Consider the following 21,672-nt stretch of genomic DNA (forward strand, 5'->3'; position numbering starts at 1 on the left):
TAGACGCTGAATTTTTGGATTCTTTCAATTGACAATGAGGCGGTGGCTTAGAAAATTAAACTTGAGGCCACATATGTTTGAATTGAGCGAATTTTTATTCGACAGCATACCTTTCACAATATCCAAGCATCAAGAGCAACTTCTTTATTTCCCAAGTTGCTTTGTTAACATGGCATATACTATATACATGCATGTGTCTAATAAACTTCTTATATTGAGCGGCTTTGGGTTTTACACAGGTGCCAACGGACATTCGATAGGTTAAGCTGCGAAATTGACAATCAAAAGAGGCAAAATAAATTATCAACACTATATACTATATATGTACAATATAATATTAATAAATACTTTTGTTGATGTATATTTTTGAGGTCACGATCTTTGTCTTGGTTGTGGAGAACACCCTGTTCGTTAGTTGGAAAACTAACGGGCGATCCAAGTAGCTGTAGTTTTTTCAATAGCCTGCCATGTTATTTTTTTCAGTATATTTCATCACGGAAAGGCATACGCCTGAACAAAGTTTACGAATCGTTCAACTTTATTGCGAAAATTCACGTTCTGTAAAGAATATGTTTCGCGTGCTTTACTCAAGTTATGGACAACATAATCGGCCTACCGAGAGTACTCTTTGCAACACCATTACATATCTTGAGACCCAACTTTCATTATTGGATGATATTCAGCCGAATAGACCACGTCCAGCACGCAGTGAAGACACTATAACAGCCGTAGTGTCGGATAGTACACACGAAGACCGTGGAGAGTCGATTCGGCGCCGATCGTAGTAACGCGGACTGATGTATGGAACGACTTGAAAGTGTATAAAATACAGCTTGTATAAGAACTGAAGCCGCTCGACCTTCCCAAGCGACATTGCTTCGCTCTATAGGCTCTTGACGAATTCCACGAAGATTCGACGTTTTCGAACCAAATTTTGTTTAGCAATGAGGTCCATTTCTGGCTCAATGGTTATGTAAACAAGCAAAATTGCCATATTTGGGACGAAGAACAACCTGAAGAGACTCCATTCTGCTGCCATCATCGATCTATATTTCTTCAAAAATGATGCCGGTGAGAACGTAATTTGACGCCTGAAATTGAAGCTCGTGATCTCGGCGGCATTTGGTTTCAACATGACGACGTCACTTCCACACATCGCATCAATCAATTAGATTAGATTACTGAGAGAACTCTTATTTGAGCAGATAATTACACGTTCGATTGGCCACCAAAATCATGTGATATCACACTGCTATACTTTTTCCTGTGCGGATGTTTAAAGTCTTAAGTTTATACGGACAATCCCGCTTCGGTTTAGGCTTAGAGCAAAACATCACGCTCTCGAACGAGTCATCGAAAATAACAGTCAATAGATGAACCATCTTAGACGTAGCCACGTCCAACATGTGAAAGAGACCTGTAGTGCCCTGTGCAAAATGGCACGAATTGCCGAAATATGTCTCTGGAGAGGTTAATTAGTGAGGCTGTTACCACACAATAGCAAATTACCCTTACGCATGCCTTTAAGTTTTTACCAACATGTTTCGCCTTCCACTGTCTCCTCCTTGAATAGTAGCATCTGGTCCACTTCACATCCAACCGCATTATAGGATTCCAATCTTACCGTTCTGGAAGCAGTTGCAGAGCGGATAAGCACTTCAGCCAGTTCTACACGTTTCTGTACCAACAGAGATTTAAGATCGTAGGTTGAGATCGCTTTGACGGCCGTTGGACATGTACACAAGGCCCCCAATGTTTCAATACTTGAAGTCTTACCGAAGTCTGTGGTGTTTTCAATCACCACACCAAAGCTCCATATAAAGCAATGACATATAGTACATCCACCTGATAATCCTTGGTTAGTAGCCATAGGATTTACCAGCCAAGCGATAGCACATCATGAGATCTTTCGTGCATTTAATCTTTGTTAGATCCACACGTTTGTTTCGATGAAAAGAACTGACCTAAACGCATAAGGTCTGTTGGCAAAGAGTTTGCAATTAATAGGCTTGATGGTCTGCAATGAGTCTGCTAACATTCTTATCAGTACTTTTAAATGCTTTCTAATGATTTTAAAACTTCAAAATTTCCACCATATTGTTAATAAATCGAAGCAACCCACCACGGCTGTCCTATTAACTACGAGTAGCTCGAGTTCGGCTTTTAAGCTATTCGTGCAAGACTGCGATTATCAAAAGAAATGTTTCTGAAAGGCGGTCCGAAAACTTTTCTCACTTGCGTGATCTTCTGCACATCACTCCATCCTCCAAACATGACTCTATCCTCTACTATAACCGCGTAAACGGTTTCTACGCAAGTAAAGAAGTTTGAGTTCTCTCAAATTCTAACCAGAAAAAAGCAGTCCTATAAAATGAAGCCCAGCTAATCAGGAAATATTAAAATACCTATAAATGTGGAAGTTAATAATTTTGTGTTGCTAGCGCCTTAAAATACTTCCATGTGAAACGTATCAGAAGATTTAGATCCAATCACAAGCTTCCATACATTCGTAACACAACACAAACGATTTAGAAGTGATTTCCGGTAATATTTTAAGCTCGAATTTGACGGTCACATTAAAATTCTCAGCTCAGCTCACAGTGTCTTCAGTCATTTTGTACGCTTCTCAAAGCAAACACATTAATTCCGGCATCGATAGCGCAAATTCTTTGAGTAGCAGCCGATAAAGCCTCGAATGAGATCGAATGAGAATCACTTCATCAATTACAGATTAATGATGCGCTGCGTAGGGAGTGTTAAGACGCTGAAATGGAAACGGAAAAAATACCGTTATCGCATCTGCATATTTTCGTAATTTTTCAGCGCAAATTTTGAAAGAAGAGAGCAAAAGAACATAAAATAGACAATAAATAGTTGTTGGAGATAGAAAAGAACGCAGATAAAAAGTAGAAACCTGTATATGTAGTAGATTTATATGTATGTGTGTATGGCCTGTTATCAAACAACGCCTGCCACAAATGAATTATGGCCAAATAAAAATCACGCTAATAAAATCATTTCTCAAAAATTCGTCACACCATTTCGGCTGCTTCAACACATCGGTATATTTCGTACTCTATTCTTTGCTGGCAACAGAAATTCTGTTTGTGTTGTCTTTGTTCTACTTTTCACTTTTAGTATATGTGTGTGCGTATGTTTTATTTATATATACAGTTATAAGGCGTATGTCTGAGCTCACTTGTGTGATTGTGTGAATGAAATCGGTTTTGTATGCGATTCCCTGTGGACGTCAAAGTGTTTCACTAAACTAGGTTTTGTGCGTCAAAAGCCTCACAATGCGCCTAAAACTATAATACGTTTTTAGGGTTTTGGAAAGCAAGTTTAGTACTGTACTGCACAGTGTGTCAGTTTACTTATCCACGTAATTTTTCGATGACTCGAAATGGAGGAAACAGAAGTAATTTAGCTCAGATTCATCAAAAAAAATAAAAGAAATCAAAACGAACAAGAAAATTCTGCTCTCACTTCGCTACGGGAATAATATCGGATTACTCTCTAACTAGTTAATCTTGGAACTTATTTTTAACTCTAAGCGCTCAAAGATATTTATTATTTTTTTTTTAATTCAATTTTTAAAAATATCGGTTTTATTTTACAACAATCTCAATCACCACACTTTTTATTCTTCTTCGACCACTGTGCCTCAAACTACTAGGCCTGAGGGCGCAGAAAGATATCGCAAATAATCAATGTTAAAAAATTTCATACAATTTGTCAACTGAAAATGGCCTGCAGCCAGCAGCTTGCCACCAGCAACAACACCGGGCACTGACAGCATTGCATCTGACAGCAGATATAAGATACCAAGGGGTGGGGGAGTGCGAGATAAAACAAAAAGTTGAAAAATACCGCAAAATGTGTGTTGCTCATTTATCGAAAGTCCCGAGAGATGAATGTCGCTATGTGCATATATGTGTGTGTGTAGTAGTAAGGCAGTAATACACAGATAACGGTAAAGGGGATGCGAAGATAAATGTGGATGAACTACCCAGAGGAATAAAAGGCGCACACATACATACTAAAATAGGTTATGTATGCAGGCCTACAAGTAACTATGCGAGAGCGAGTGTGTATGTGTGTTGCCGGGCGTTTGAGTTAACTTTCACAAACAAAATGCCCAAATTGAACTCTAATGAATAGAAAAATAATTTATAAGCAAATAAATGCGATCAGTGTTGAAAAATTGAAGCCGATAGCTAAATGGATGGTTTGCACTGCAGGGGAGTATTTGTGTTGAAATTCAAGGGGGAATTCAGTGAAAATATTATAAATGTTTAAAAGGTATTTCCGTAGAGAAAGGTTGATGAATGGTAGGGGATGCTTTTTTTTTGGGTACAATTTTTGAACACTTTCAAAGTTTTCCAAATATCAGAAATTCATATTAATGAGCACAACGTTGAGAAAAAAAATTAATTTCATAGCGTTTTCTTAGTTATTCAACAAAAATTTATTAATGTTTTTGCAGTTACCCATGAATGGGTTAGGTTTATAAAAATTTAGAATTTTTTTTTATCTTGGATTTTGCTATTTATATTTCAGATCAACACACAAACTATAGCCATTGTATTAGGAAGCTTTGCTATGGCGAGTTTTATATATTTTTTCAAAAATAATGCTTCCTTAGTTTTGTTGTGAATTTTTGGTTAGAAAATTTTATGAAATTTAATATGTGAACAGAATTTCGGGGATATGGTCAAAGAGACTTCCTCTTACGGAGTCCAACTTAAAGATCTAATAAAGAAATGTAACGTCTGGTTCAATAATTTTTTTTTAATCGTCTCAGTCCTATTACTTTCCCGAAAAACGCTGTAGACCCAACTATCGTGAAAACTATGTTTGAATTTGAGAGACGCTGAAATACGATTTTGTATGTGAAAAGGCTGAAACTGCAAGAGAAATCGTTTCTGCATCGGATTGTCGCATCTGATTAAAAATGGATCCAATGCGACAACTCTAAATACAACAAGTAAGGAAGAGCTAAGTTCGGGTGTCACCGAACATTTTATACTCTCGCATGATAAAGTGATAATCGAGATTTCATTATCCGTCATTTACATATTTTTTTATTTTGCTGTAAAATTAATTAGATTAGATCAATTTGTGTACTTTGAGTATTGAATTGTATTTTCATTTCCTAATGTATATATTATACAGAGAAGGCATCAGATGGAATTCAAAATAGCGTTATATTGGAAGAAGGCGTGGTTGTGAACCGATTTCACCCATATTTCGTACATGATATCATGTCAAGAAAAGACTATATACCGAATTTCATTGAAATCGGTCTAGTAGTTCCTGAGATATGGTTTTTGGTCCATAAGTGGGCGACGCCACGCCCATTTTCAATTTTTAAAAAAAGCCTGGGTGCGGCTTCCTTCTGCAATTTCTTCCGAAAAATTTAGTGTTTCTGACGTTTTTTGTTAGTCGGTTAACGCACTTTTAATGATTTTCAACATAACCTTTGTTTGGGAGGTGGGCGTGGTTATTATCCGATTTCTTCCATTTTTGAACTGTATATGGAAATGCCTGAAGGAAACGACTCCATAGAGTTTGGTTGACATAGCTATAGTAGTTTTCGAGATATGTACAAAAAACTTAGTAGGGGGCAGGGCCACGCCCACTTTTCCAAAAAAAATACGTCCAAATATGCCCCTCCTTAATGCGATCCTTTGTGCCAAATTTCACTTTAATATCTTTATTTATGGCTTAGTTATGACACTTTATAGGTTTTCGGTTTTAGCCATTTTGTGGGCGTGGCAGTGGGCCGATTATGCCCATCTTCGAACTTAACCTTCGTATGGAGCCAAGAAATGCGTGTACCAAGTTTCATCATGATATCTCAATTTTTACTCAAGTTACAGCTTGCACGGATGGACAGACAGACATCCGGATTTCAACTCTACTCGTCACCCTGATCACTTTGGTATATATAACCCTATATCTGACTATTTTAGTTTTAGGACTTACAAACAACCGTTATGTGAACAAAACTATAATACACTCCTTAGCAACTTTGTTGCTAGAGTATAAATATGATAGGTGAAACCTGGCCAGCCAGCCATATCAACGTAAAACATCATATTTGGCGATATTGAACCCCGAATAAGGGATCTCAATTTGGAGATTTGGCAAATGGTAAAAATTGATAGAGCACCACACCCTTGGGTAGACAAAGCCAAACGATTTGTTACTCGACGACTGTGCCAAAAGACTGATTCGGAGTGTCATCAATGTTGTACTATGAGCTTCTAAAACCCGATGAAACTATTAATGGGGAGCTCTACAGATAATACCTTATTAAATAGAATTGATCGATTCTCAGAAATATCATATTGGCTGGGAGACTTTGTTCCACCCGCTTGATAGCCCAAACTTTTCTCCTTCTGATAACCATTTGTTCCGGTCGATGTAGAATAACATATAAAGTCAAAGATACCGCCCTCACTGGTATACGGTATACATAAGAAAAGGGTATAAAATATTTTATTACAAATATTCAATTTTTTTAACGTAACGCTTCTTTGAATAATCATTTCAATATTCAACGAATATTAGTTCGGTAGTTAAAATATTATTTTTCCTGCTTTCAACAGCAAAATTATGAGTTGCTTTCAAAGAGCTTCCCTATAAACGCAATCGCAAAAGCCTAACAGAAATATTTATAAATTCAATTTAATAAGTCTTTTGTACACAAAATCTATCCACACTCATTTATGTTTCCGATATATTGCCTTACCTCAATCAAGGAAGGTGTTGCTCACGCATCCACTTACAAAATAAGCTCCAGCCCACTTTTTTCTGCAGTTAACCTCAGAGTGCATACTGCTTGCCGCCAGCCAATTCTGGGTTGGGTTAGGTTGGGCACTTGGCACTCGTTCGACAAGCAAATGAGCTTATTTCGAGCTGTGCGGTTAATTAAGTAAAATTTATCACAATATTGTAAATTATTTCAACACCAAGCCACCGCCAAGCAATCACAGACAAGCCTACAAATATCAGTGGCCAACGGCCGAAGCACGCACATTTAGCCGCAGTTAACACGCAAAATAATATATGTGAGCACCTCTGTATGTATGTAGGTGTAGTTGGAGAGCGAACTGCGCTACTTCATGGCGAATGAGATTACATTTGTTTATACAAACATAAATTTTCACGTAAAATACACGGCTACATATTAAATATATAAGGACAAACGGCATTTCCTACTTTGGCGCGATTGCACCCACTTATGTATTTATGTGTGTTGTGTGTGTGTGTTTTGAGTGTCTGCCTCCGTTAACACTTTCGTGACTGTACACCAAACCACCAACAGCGGAATGCCGGCACTGTGTCCTTTGTCAATGCAGAACACATTGCTCATACGCCGTGTAGGCCGACGCTCCAAACATTTAAATGTACGCACATAAAGTGGCATGTGCTTGAATCATATTGTTTGTTGCGCCATTTGTAAAGCAGGAAAAGGTTGAAGTCCTGCTGCTCGTAGTTAAAGAGGACATTATGTGTATATAACTGTATATTTTTATAAATCAAACCCTGTATAGGCTTATACATGTGTTCATCTGTTTTCATGTAAGATTGTCGCTGTATCCTACCAAGCGGTAATCGTTGGCCGCTAACTAGCTGCTTTTATAGGCATTTCCTGCTCGTATGTACCATACTGCTTGCTACAAATTGTCAGAGCAACAACAACAACGAGAAAGTAATCGCCGTTTCAGTGCTTACATGTAGATATACACCTATGACTTTGCATGTCGTATTGTATTTTTAATTGAATTATTACAGGGATTTTTTTATCCTATACCCAAATATATTTGCGTTGATTTTTTTCAGTTCTATAATGAAGAACTCAGCGTGAAAACTTTTTATGAAAATGTACACCGATAGGACATAAAGCGACTCCCTATTTTTTCCCACTCTTTTGACATTTCTCTTCACTAAGGTTTGCCATTTCATCATGGGTAGATATACCATCCAACGAAATTATTAAAATTAACTGCCGAAGTTCGGAGTCAGTGGCCTCAACTTTCAGAGTTATCATGGTGGACAATTTTCAAGTCGACTTTTTAATATCAAATCCTACTAACTTGAAAAAAACACATTATAAATCGTAAATGTGCGGGTGACATACGTTATTGCAATATAATGTATAACACAGAAAAATTTCACAAAACAAAACGATGTGGACCAAGTTTTGAGAATCTGTCGAGGTTTTCTTCTGCAGTGACTTCAATGTCATTTTGCGCATGAAGCAATGCCAGACCGATCAATCTATCTTAAAGCATGTTCCTCCTTCGTCACGTTTTCATGCAGCAAAGTGTCGAAAAAGAGCGCTCAGAGCTCGCATTCGTTACAGGAAGTGTGCAGAATATGCGAAGAAAACTGTGAATTATGTGGTATAGGGTTTCGCAGCTGTTCAGGGTTTCCAATGAAGTAGTCGGCAACTTGTTGTCTTTTGACTTTTGCTTCTGCCCCCAATGACACACAGGAAAAACCACGCCGTAAAATGTCAGAATGATCAATGCACAATAGTTTTAGCTGGCAGCTGTTGGCTTTGGAATGTTGGTAAACTTAGAGGATAAGCCGCGTAGAATGTATCAATCGAACAGATCACGGATGGAGTGAATGCAGCATCTATTTCAAGTACTCTATCACGCTGCTTCGTTTCAAATTTAGCACTTTCAGTTACGGATCTGATTGGTTTTATTAACAAATTAATCTGCATACTTTGCTACAATTTGTAACTTCAGTGGTATCTTAGCATTATTTATTATATTCAAAAATGGAGACAGCCTTAGATTTTGTTTCTGAAATAAAATGATAATTTTCTGGATTAAATTTCTGTTACGTTATATTTTTTCAGAGTGGTGATAAGCCATTTAGCGCTTTGAGGGGTCAATGTCTCCAACATCTAATTAATCCGTGACTTATGTAATATATATCTCCAGATTTATAAGTGCTTTCGAATTGCACTATATATGTCGTTAGGCAGATAAGATTGGTACTCAAAAACTTTTCAGACAGTTTTGGCATTAGCTGACGTAGTATGGCTTAAGAATACATCAAATATGGAAAAACACAAGCCAAATGGCTAAAAATATGAACAGTGTTTATAGTCCTAATTTATTAATAGCGAATGAATCGTAAGGTTTCGTCGATTTCGTTCCGGTAATCTAAAGTAAGTACTATTTTTATTTCCTAGGAGCTAAAACACTTCTCTTGAAACCAATTACGGAATAAAAAAAGAACTCGATATGTGAGTTCCATACGAATTAAGGCAAAAACTTCACGGAACGAATTCTAAAAATCGCTCACTCGCAACAAAATCTTATGAAGCGGATAGTTTCTGGTAATGAATGGTGGTCACTTAGGACAACGGTAAACCAAAAGATTTTTCTATGTTCTATACTCCACCTCTAAATTCAATTCTATGAACAAATGCACCGTCGCCGTAAGTCTTAAGGATTTGGCCAATAGGAGAGAAATTGTGATCCAACAGGACAACAGCAGGTCAAACACATCGATAGCGGCTCGGCAGAAGCTTCGGGAACTTGGAATTGAGGATTTTAATTATAAACACTGTGTAATGACTACCTGTTCCTGTTCAAGGTGAAAGATTTTGCTTGGAAAAACTCCCTTCAAGAGAAGCTTATGAAAATCAACTACCCCAGTTTTTTATAGGAGACAGAGGATTCTATGAGAGTGGCATTCTTAAGCTACCTCTAAAATTGCAAAAAATTATCGAACACAGTGCATATTTGTTGTAAATCGGGCATAATGGATATCATCATATCATAATCAGAGCCATAAACTTAAATGGATTTCTAGAGACCTTTCATTAGAACTTGTGTATTCCAACGAAAGTCTGTCTCTTTGCAAGAGAAAGTTACAACGATCCAATTATCTAACAATCTTAGTCGGTTGTGGTTGCACCTTAGACTAACTCTTATCGTCTATTTTCACCCTAATAGTTAGAAAGTAGATTTTGTAGATAGAAGTTGAGTAAACTGTCCAGCTAATCTTGAAATAGTCCGTATAATAAATTGCAAAGATTTATGTTCTTTTTTTGCGGAGAATGATAAAAGTAGTTGAAAAGTGGCTGGAGCTGACAACCCTAAACTACGAAGGTCATTATCGAGTTGCCGTGAGAATCGAGAGTGACCCGTGCAGCTTCAACCTAAATAATGTAGCAGGTTAAGCTCCTACTTATCCAGAATCGACATCGACATATCTAATATATATCCAGCATTCAACGAGTTCCGCATGGTCTTAACTATTTCTTCGAATGCCCAGCTAACCCAACACATCTGACATCCCCCTCCCTATGTTCCGACTCGACAACTTTTCTTATTAAGGCACATAATTATTCCTAGTATATTTGTACTCGAGCGTTACATTTATACCTATCTTAGATCAGAAATAAAAGACTCTGTTTAAGAACCACTGCTTAAAATTCATTTTTACCAAATATTTCACGAAAATTATAAAAACAATAACATATCCTCGCTTTGTTAGGATTTTTATGAAAGCAACAATAAGTTTTCTCTTAAAAAGACGTTTTAAGAGCGCAACAATATATATTCTCTTTAATTAGCGTATGACGATAGCGTGGAAATAACACGAGAGAGTTAAGGGTCGAACTCATATTCCTCCGGTGGAGTTAAACCATCGATCTTATAACATTGATCCTTTGCCGATTTACATTCTTGCTTTGTTGGTGGTTTTTCGTCACCTTCCCAAGTAAAATATGGACACGTTGTCTTCTTATGATACTCAGCTTGGCATAAATAGACGAATGTGTAATAAGGTTTGCAGGCTTTCTTAAAGAAAATCTTGCTGGCGGGATTGCCCTTAATCTGTCCGTAAATCTTTGCAGCTGAAAGAAACAATTTTTTTTTATTAAAAAAAAATATAAAAAATGTATGAAAAAATATCTAAAAAAATAAAAAAAATTAAAATAAATTGAAATAAATTAAAAGTAATAAATTTTACCACTCACTTGAAAAAATCCCTTTACTCACCATCTTTGCGACAATAATCGTACATTTCAATATAATATTGCTGCTCTTTGGGACGATCCGCATACGTAATCGCCACATCCTCCTTCACAGCTTGCATATCAATATCCTCAGCGTTTTGGTCAAATAATTGCGACTTTTATAAATGCACTCGACTAAACACTATGCCAGCACACAGGAAAATAAATAAGTATTTAGTTGTTTCTTGAAAAAGTTTATTCAATTATTTACTGATAAAAAGCCAATCAATTTAGTGGGGCTTTTCTCGTCCTCCGCCGGAATTTTGTCCTTGTGTAAGAGCACGCATTTCGCTGTTACCTCATCGAAGATTATATGTAAATTGTCGCAGCAGCCTTTGCGCTGTTAACCATTGTGTCAAATTTAGCGAAAAAGTAACACAAAAAATCAAAAAAGTGACACAGCAAATTCAAAAATATATCATAAATATTATAGCAATCAGAAATGGTTTCTAATATTCAAAAGCGTTACCGCGTTGCTGCACTTTTTCTCATCGAGCGTGCCAATATCGCTGGCAGCCGTGTCCCCAAATGCTCTGACAAACAGCTAAATAAAAATACTCAAGCATTAATATAAATATAATTGAATCTTTTAACTTCAGTTGCCCACCTTCAGACATATCACAAGGCACAAAATCTCACTTGGCTGCATAGTTAAGTTTCTTCCGTTATGGTGTTGGAATACTGCGTGCGTCAACTGTGTCTCTGGTATTATTTTCGGCTAAAAATATATACTGATTTTAACTGAATTTAAATATATATTTTTGTTGGTAATGACCTTCGAATGTACATACTGCTAGTACTACTGTCAATTTAATTACTAAATTAATTGACTCATTAATGAGATTAATGAAATCTCAATTAAAACGATGGCAAAATTGAAATTTTTAACTCATTTAATATAAGCTATTTTTGAAATCAAACTTTGATAACTGATATAAAATAACAAAATAATTACGCAGTAATTTAAAATATTTTGATGAAAAATCACCTGGATAAATACTTACCAGCCATTTAAGCCTGCGAATGAATCCATCTCTTGCATTATTTCAAGCCATTCGGATGTTCATTTCCAATCTCGTTTTCCTTTTTTTGGAATAAGTTACAACCACATACGAACCACTGTTGTATTATACCTACATAGTTTCCGAACCTAGCCAGTTCCTTAGAAAACCTCGAACTTTTTAGTCGTACTGTCAAAAATCACCTTTATAAAAATTTCATTCGCCCACGAAGAGTTAAGAAATACTAATTATGACAGGTTGGGTTGGTTTAAGTAGTAGCGTTAATCCAAAATCGATAGATCTAATTTGGACAGATGTTTGTTCTTTGTGTTACCCAAAAACTTCTGAAACCGCATCACATAATAGATTGACAAAGCGTTTTGAGCTCACCACAAATTTATTAAGGCGGTTAAAACAATCCCAACCACTTCGGTAGAATCTCTAAAGGTGTAACTACCGATATATTTCAATCTCAGTCTGGCAAGAGCCGAGCAATAGAGGAGAACGTGACAAACTTATAAACGTTTCTGAAGATGAAAGGGTTCAAAAAAGGCAACACCTAAAGAAATCAAGATCCAAATAAGTAGGTCAATTACAAAAAATCAAATTCCACAGAAGTCAAGATCCGCAAAAGTGAAAGAAGCAAAAATAGTTATAAGATCGCAGAATACTTTCGACGAACGAAGCTTGTGACTTTTATAACTTATTGGATCTCTAAACCATATCAATTTCGAGCCTCTGCAGGCAATATCAAACCTGTGAATGTCTATCTATTATAAAACTATCTTTGTGTTACCCAAAGTTTAATATAAAATCTGTCAGCCAGAAACGAAAGCGACTATAGCGGCTATCAAGTTATCAGCGAATATCATACTATACAATAAAAAAAGTTCGGACAACAAAAGGCTATACTTATAATCTGGAAAAATTCTGAAGGAAGGGTATCAAAAATCAATAGACTAACTGTTGTTTTCGAAACTACAGCATTTTGACCATAGCTTTACGATCTTCATTCTGGTACAATCTGTGAAGACGGCAGTTAGTCGATTGATTTTTAATTTCATGTAGAATTACAGTTCTTTTCGTAATTCCGCCATGTATGATCATAACCTTATGATCTACTTTCTGGTAAGAAGTTTAATTAAAGAGTATATTTGAAGATTTTGGCAGATCTGAATATAGAAGAGGATCTCTCAATAATCACGTTTATCATTAGTGTGAAAGTGGAGAATGTTAATATTTACAATTGGGGGAAACCATTTTTATACAAATTTAACAAAGTATTTATTTTATAAATAATATGAACCCAGCTGCAAGGTTGTGGGCGTTAGGTGAGTTATTCATAAGGAACTTTGGGTATAGATCCCTTAGGAGGCGAGAGAAGGTTTCCTGTCACGCTAAAAGGCACAGGAGCTTGCGACTCGCACGTGGAACTATACAGAGGAATCAAAAATGGCTAATGTAATTGGAGTCGGAATCTAATACTCGGAGCTGGATCTCAGGCGACTCTTCAAGCTTCCGGAATAATGCAGTATGTTCCAGGCAGAAGTCTTTACGGGTAGCATGCAACATAAAGAAGATCTAATATATATATACGTCGGTAGCCAAGCGACAATTAAGACAATATTCTCACATTTCACTAAGTTAGAGAATGCTCTTAGAAGCAGAGAGCTAGTAGATGTAGCGGCTGTCCGGAAAGCGGCTGCATAAATAATAAGTTCCAGACCACAAAGGAGTTTCAGGAAACGAAATAGCTGATGAGATTGCCAAAAGTACCATCCGTCTGGCTACCGAAACAGTACAGAAAATACGTAAGTCACTAAAAATGAAATACAACGATATTTAGAAAGGACTGACAGTCGGATCAGGGCAAGATGGAATACCTTAAGGACATGCAGGATACCCAAAATCAAAGCCCGGAATAAAAACTCAGGACCAGTACATCCATGTATGCCGTGACATCCGGCCGTTATAGCTTAAGCTATTTTATAAAAAAACTTATCTGCTGTACATAATTCTACAGAAGATTGGGTATATACTACAAAAAATAATTACATTAAATCTGTAAAACACAGTGATATTTCATAAGTTGCCTACCTGTGCCAGTCATTTCACATTTGTTCGCCATTAGTCTAGAATTTAATGACCAAATACTTAAATTAAATTATTTGCAATTAAATAAGTTTCGCTAAATTGAGCATTGCTTGACTTAAAAGCGCTAACAAATGGAAAGTGGTCGCTATAAAAATGAAAAATTTAACGAAACTGCGGCAAAAACTGAGAGCAACAGTTATTGTGACATACCTACTTCCCACTAAGCTGCGCCATGAAGAATTTAGTCTTGATAATATTTTCCGTCAGTTTGGTATTGAAGGTAATATTACATCTTATTTTATAATTTATAAAAAAACTGTCACCAAATTTCACTGCACTACAATCGCGAATCCAACACAGCTCAGCAACTCGCTTAAAATCGACTGCGACAATCCCGAGTCGATTAAGGAGGATCGCATACACTATTGCTGCAAACATCCCGATGGCTATCAGGAGGTCGTGGACTCGTGCGCAAAGGAGACAGGCTTCAAATTCATCAAACACGATGAGGAGGCAATGGTCGACATAACGGTTGATCATGCCATAATGGGCACGTGCTTCGGCAAATGTGTCTTCAATAAACTGCAATTCATGAAAGGCGCTGATTTGGATATGGCTGCGGTACGCACGCACTTCGAGAACAAATCCAAAGCGGATCCCGAATATGCAAAGGAAATGATTAATGCATTTGATCACTGTCATGGCAAATGTGAGTAGAATGTAGCGTAGTTTTTAAAACAAAATTTCTTCATTTATATATGTTTGTTTTCGTCCGTAGCCGTTGAAAACACCGCGAAATTCCTGTCCAATCCAATCTTCCGCCAAGCTCACGCTGAGTTCTGCGATCCCAAACCGGGTGTCATACTGGCCTGCGTAATACGTGAGTTCTTCCACAACTGTCCTGCGGATCGTTGGGCTAAAACGGAAGAGTGCAACACTGTGTTGGAATTCAGCAAGAAATGCAAGGATGCACTGACGACTATTTAAATATCAGTTTCCGTGGATCAAATGTTATTTGAAGTAATGATTTATGAATATGAAAATTAAAAATGATCGTTTGAGAATTTACAGTTAGAACATAACATCCAAATTTTATACTAGAAGGGTTAAGGTTATAAATATGAATTCAAAAACTTTTTGTAGCTGTAAACTATAATTCTTCTTTATATTGTTCCCTAATAAATGCTTTGGCTCTTTCGATAAATTAACTTTTAATTACATTTCGAAATGCGGCAGTTGGGATGGAACTATGAAAAAATTTACAGATTTTAATCGGATTAATAAAAATAACACTTTCACATGTATTCTTTACCATCACCTTAAAAAGAGGCTCCCATTAAGCCCATTCAAGCATGCCAACGTTTAATCAAAATTTTACTTACTTTTGATATTAGCCTTAGTTAGGATGGTATTCTGCATCGACAGTAAATGGTTTAAAGGGACTCATATCCCATTCTCCGAAGCGGTCTTTTCAGTTTCAAATAAAGTTACAGCAAACCAAATCTAGCGATTACGGTGGCTGAACGATGACACTCATTTCATGTTTGGACAAAATATCTCGTACAATCAAGCTAGCATGTGACGTCGCATTATCGGTTCAAATCGGTTCTCAGAGTAAGCGATGATCATTACTTTGTGTTTTGACCGACTTTGACGTGGTTTTTTATTCATAAAGCCAAGTCTCGTCATCAGTAATGATGCTTTTGATGTATGTAGGGTCTTCAGCTCCATTGTAAAATATCTCTTTTGACTTTCTCTTTTTCTGCTTTTGGTACGAGTATAGCATTGAAACGCTTTATACCCAACACATTAACCACAATGTTTTGAGTTGATTTGCTTTGCTATTTCTCTGATGTCAACACAACGATTCTCAAGGACAATATATTTAACCTTTTTGATGTTATCGTCATAAACAGGTTTGGGAGGACAACTCGTATTAGGCAAGCTTTCGATGTCTTTAAGAACCTTACTGAATGTTTGCTGCCACCCAAATGATTGGGTTCGGGATGAAGCCGACTTCTCAACACAAAATTCTAAGCTTGCTTTGCTGCTTTTTCATGTTAAAAACAGACAGATCCATCGGGATATTTGCAACAATTGTGTATACGATAATAGTTTTCATTGCAGGATAAGAAATTCTAATGAAAATTCTTTAAGTTCTTTTTATTATAATTTATAAAATCAAATTAATGGATCAGTTTATGATAAATTTTCATCCGGAAATCAGAGGCTTTCATATGATATGTTACAGTTATTACTAATTTAAGTAGCATACTGCTTTGATGTGAGTTTGTTATTCGATTTTCGTAACTTCTTTAAAATAAGTCAAGGTTGTTTTTGTTGTTAGGGTAGTAAAGCTGAGATCGAAGGCATCCAACGGTAAGGCCAGAAAACGTGCTGTTTCGACGAAACAATAGGGAGATGGGTGTCAGATGAATGGAGTTAGCTAAAGAGTTAGTTAGAAGTGGGCATGTGAGGATGCTGCAAATATGTTTGATATGTCGGGGTCGATTCTGGATAAGTAGGACTTTAACCCGCTACAGTATACAGAACGAAACTGCGTAAGGGCCACTCTTGATTCTCGCAGCAACTCAAGCTCTTCGTTTGAATTGGGTTGTGGTTTGACTCCAAATATGTCATTCTTCATTCATTCATGTTCTATGAAAACACTCCAGCATAAACTGCTTGGAGTGGAGTTCATTAGCTCCACAACTGAGAACATGCGGACCTCACTGTAAATGTTAGATGAGAGACATCACAAGAATTGTTGCGGCTCTGTACTTAGGCAATAATCACAGTCGTGTGAAGAGTGAAGGAGCACAGGCTGTCGAGTGTCACACCTAAAATCTTAGGGTTATTTACGGTCGGAATTTTAATGCCATCGACTGCAATATTAAGATCAAGTGTGTACTCCTACGTCCAGGTTATAAATGTGGTCGCTTCGGATTTAGTGGGGGAGAGTGTTAGGTTCCTACAGCGAGAATGCGAGAAAAGTCGGAGAGATAGTTATAAATTATAAGTCTCGGTCTGAAGTGGGTGGTGGGTCGAGTGCTGATATCTTTGCTAAAGCATAAATTTTATATTTCAGCACAACAATGCGCCTAATTGAAGACAACATTTAATACTATCTCAATAGTTTCCTCGTTTCAATTCTGAAGAAGGCCCGAATATCCCTTAAGCTGCTTTGAAATCTGTCAACAAATATTAAAAATCTAACTACCCAAAACAAATAATTCTACATTACCCTAACTAAATTCTATTTTTGTTGCACTCACTGCCGCCACTTTCGGTGCCAACCCCCTCTGCTATCATTTCCTCACCTCTTTTTCTGCAAAATAAATTACAACTTCCCTAGTTTTGCGCTTTGTTGCAGGCAATTTGTATTCCAATTTGTGACATAATGACAAACTCTGTGCGCCGCAGCAAAGAACTCGGATTTTGCCATCCGTTGTGCCTCAAGGAAATTCGCATAGCAATTGACAGTGGAGCAGTGCTGCCACTTTTCTCTTTTTTTCTTTCATTTATTTATTTTTTTTTTAGTGCGCTCCCCCTAAACTTGGGTAATTTCGCATTCAAAAGCAGCAGATGAAAAGCTGCCAAACTTTTTGCCGCTCAACTGTAATATTTACAATTGCAGTTTGTGATTTTATCTCCCACGCTATTCATGGCTGCGTTACGTACATTCGTCAGCTTTCTCATTTTGCCATCATTTCTTTCACCACTCAAAGTTGTTAAATTCAATTTTGACGTTATTTTGTGGGAAACAAAGCCTTCAAATACACCGAATACAAAACGCAACTTTTCCATGTTATCACAAACTGTCAGCGCTGACGACAACTGCAGCCTCGTGCAACAGTGCCCGCAACTACTTATGCATGGGGCAGGGTTCTGCAGATGAATGACTGATGAGCAGTTAACCTAATAGTTTTATAGTTGGCCTATTGTTGCGTAATTTTTGTTTTCACTTTTCATTTGTTCTGCGCCGAACAATTGAAATTATTAAAACAAACTTGTAATGTGACAAAAGATACGATTTACAGAAGTCTAAACTTCGCCCAAATGCCATTGTTATGTACCATTTCTGCTTTTGGTTACAAAAAGTTGGGTTTGGTTCTTGTAGGAATATATTAATTAGGGTTACTGTGCATTATGTTAAGTTATGTTGATTGGTATAGTGTTAGATTAGTTTGTTGTAGGTTTGATTTACCACAATGTAGCACTCCTCTCATAAGAGAAAATATATTTTTATACTTATACTCTGAAGTTATGTTTTAGAGAACCGCAGAACCTTTATCTCGAAAACTCGTGACGCCGACTAATCAGATGTTGACATCGTCCATGCCTCCGCACCATTTAGCAGGACGAGAATTATGAGTGACTTGTATTCTGCGTTGTTTGATATCATTGACCTCAAAGTTATGACTTTCAGCGGAGATATTTCTGTACACTCTTGTGGAAGATTGCGGTTGTTCAGGTCAATGATATCAATATCACCAGCATACGCCAGCGGCTGTACACTCTTGTGGAAGATTGTACCCTCTCTATTCAGCTCTGCAGCTCGAATTATTTTCTTCAGCCTCGTCTGAAACCTCGTCTCGTGTCGAACGGCTCGGAGAGTTCATTCAAGATCCTGACGGAGCTTTTGGTATTGTTCACCGTCAGTTTACACGGTCGTATTAGTAAAGAAGTCGTTGTAGAAGAGGCGCAGTAAGCTTTTTCGCGGATGGGTCGAAACTAGTAGGAAGGTTGAATGGGGAGTTTCTGTAAGGAACTGAATACACCGTTGTTCTAAGCTGACCAAGTGAGTTCCTTGTTATAATGAACTTCTCAACCTAATCTAATTGCAAAACTATAAGGTTAGGTTAAGTAGAATTCAATATACATCACCTTAGGCCTCATATTTACATGCTCACCAGCTCAACGGGATTTCAGAAAATATGATGCATTCACTTCACATGCTCCCCTTCTCGTTTTGTTTTGTCGTCTCAACATACACCTACCACACCAACTTTATAGTGACTGGGGGAACATACTCAGAGGCCTGCAAGAGTTTTAATCGAATAGTGTTCTTGCGTCTGTCCGCAATTTGTGATGGATGTCACTTCAAATCGTAATATGGAGAATATGTGTATGTAACACTCATATATTTCGAAATCTATGCATTTAGTTTACATTTTAACAATATTAAATATGTATGTGTGTGCATATTTTATGTAATTATTTACATTTTTTTAAAACTTTATTTCCCGTGAACTTCATTGAATTCCTTCTATATAAGTATCATAAGCACTTGTCTCTTATACCCATGTGCACACTGTTGATGTTAAAATTTAGACAACTTTAAAGTAACCAAACTTTCGGTATTTACCAAATTTATTTCAAAACATTTTTGGAACTCTTTGAGCTGGTTTTCAATTTAGAGAATTTTGAACTTTTCAAAATTTAATTTCGGGATCACGAACTATTGGAGCTATTGATCGAGTATTCAAATTTAGACAGCTATGAACAAATAAAATTTTCGGTATTTACAAAACTTAATTTCGGGATCCCAAAATATTTCGAGCCTGATTGTGCGAGTGTTCAAATTTAGACCACTAAGAACATTTCAAATTTTCCGGATTTACTAAACTTTATTTCGGGATCCCGAAAAACTTCGGGGCTACTTGTGCTAGTATTCAAATTTAACCAACAATGAACAATTAAAATTTTCGGGATTTACAAAACTTAATTTCGGGATCCCGAAATATTTCGGGACTGATTGAAATATTATTATTTTAGTTTAATCAAAAAGCTTTATATCTAAGCACCAAATTTCGAAGGTCAGCTCCACACAGAAATGCAAAAATTTAAACAAGTGCCTACTAATCCCGAATCCCGAAATCAAATATTTGTTGTACAATATTAACATATAAACTAACGGAATGCACAGCTGCGGGTCACACATTTTGCAATTTTCAGCGCCATTTGCTGCAAGCGTGAAAATTTATTTTTATTTGTGTTGTTAGTGTTTTTTTAAGCGCTTTGCACCGACATTTCCTCTCAGATTGCGTTGTGTTGCAAAAAATTGTGGCAATAAATTGCTGGCACCAAGGTGAATGTGAGGCATAAATATATATTTAAAGAAATGCAACAGCTAGACAAGAGCTGTGGGGAGGCAGAGAAATGCAGACATATCCGTTAAACATGCATGTGTGTATGTGTGTGTACTGACAGACACACACTCATACATACATATATACGCATTCTAAAGGAAATTCTACATCAATTCATTCAATATTTCTTAGTTTACATTTCTCCTTCCGACCCTTCTGACCTCCACCTCCCCCAACTCCAACAAGTTGCTGAAATAATTCGCCGCACTTCATAAATTTACAAACACACACACACCCAAAGCGGAAACGGAAGTTAAAGCAAATAAATACAAGTACCCACTTTACAAGTAACGAATATCGAACAGTATTGAAGAGCAACAAAACAACAACAACAAGAACGGTTGCAATAGCACAAGTGTTGGCTAAATAAAAATCCAGCCAGCCAGCGGCGTATAAATAAATGCGAGAGAAATTTGTTAGCAAAACTGCCGGAAGCAGAATTCCTTTAAGAAAATTATTACAGCGCTAAGGAGTATAATTTCAACAAGGGCAACAACAACAACAGCAAAGTGAAGGCACAGCAAATTCCAAAAGTGGAAATAAAGCAGCTGCAATAACTAAGGAGCATTTCGAACAGCTGCAGCTGACAATAATACGCTTGTTCAATGCATGCGCTTGTGTGAGTGTGTGTGCGTGTATATGTGTGTTCACTCTATGCGGGTGCAAGCTGTATAAATGTCGCTCATACCACACGTAGCACCATAATCAGTGGATGGCTTGGAAGCTGAGCAAGGCAGCCATTGAGAAATGTGTTAGTGAAATGAAGAGGAAATTTAGCAGTGCAAAAATAGAAAAAAAAACAAGCTGGCAACGCTTAATAAGTGGGCATTGAAATGGAATTTAGTAGCTGACCACGCTTGATGATGTGGCCGATTTGAAAAATTCACTCAATTTAGAGTAAAGTATTTTTGTGTGTTTTCTTCTTCTTCCTCGCTCTTCTTCAAATAAACAGCCAAATGCACTTAAGCCTAATAAATTTCATGCTGCACCATAAAAATAATTCCAAATTTAGTGGTAATAATTTGAGAAAGTGCTAAGACGGCAACACAGGCCAACAAGGAAGCACGCAGACCAGGCTTACAAGCAAGCCGCTGTAACCGAAATTGCCTACAACCACCAGCCGAGCAGGCAACCGAGCATAAAACAGTCGAGACTGCAACTGAGTAACGGTTGTTTGTGCATTTGTTCGCCCGTTTGGCGTTCCGCGTCCGAGAAAAGCGCACATAAAGCACAGCAAAGCAACGATGGCCGCAAGCGGCAATAATAAACACAACAACAACGCAACGCGGCGGCAAAAAGGCATAAATACACAAACAAAAAGCGCATAAAGAAATGTTGATTGCACTGGCAACAAGCAGCAACAAAGCTG

The 21,672-nt window shown here is 37.1% G+C and overlaps 2 protein-coding genes across 2 annotated transcripts; one reads left to right on the forward strand and one right to left on the reverse strand.

The window, feature by feature from the left end:
* Nucleotides 1-10,632: 10,632 nt before the first annotated feature.
* LOC126757640 (uncharacterized) lies at nucleotides 10,633-11,705 on the reverse strand. The gene is given in 6 exon segments (XM_050471708.1): nucleotides 10,633-10,894; nucleotides 11,040-11,151; nucleotides 11,154-11,198; nucleotides 11,268-11,396; nucleotides 11,526-11,600; nucleotides 11,664-11,705. Coding segments are annotated over 6 exon segments (651 nt in total). The 3' UTR covers nucleotides 10,633-10,646.
* A 2,678-nt stretch (nucleotides 11,706-14,383) lies between these two features.
* On the forward strand, nucleotides 14,384-15,138 carry LOC126754756 (general odorant-binding protein 66). Its single transcript, XM_050466856.1, has 3 exons — nucleotides 14,384-14,431; nucleotides 14,512-14,860; nucleotides 14,930-15,138. Exons 1-3 carry the CDS (start codon nucleotides 14,384-14,386, stop codon nucleotides 15,136-15,138), a joined length of 606 nt encoding a protein of 201 aa, XP_050322813.1.
* Nucleotides 15,139-21,672: the final 6,534 nt, after the last annotated feature.

Source organism: Bactrocera neohumeralis, chromosome 4 (assembly GCF_024586455.1).
Source record: "Bactrocera neohumeralis isolate Rockhampton chromosome 4, APGP_CSIRO_Bneo_wtdbg2-racon-allhic-juicebox.fasta_v2, whole genome shotgun sequence".
In the NCBI taxonomy this organism is placed as follows: Eukaryota; Metazoa; Arthropoda; class Insecta; order Diptera; family Tephritidae; genus Bactrocera; species Bactrocera neohumeralis.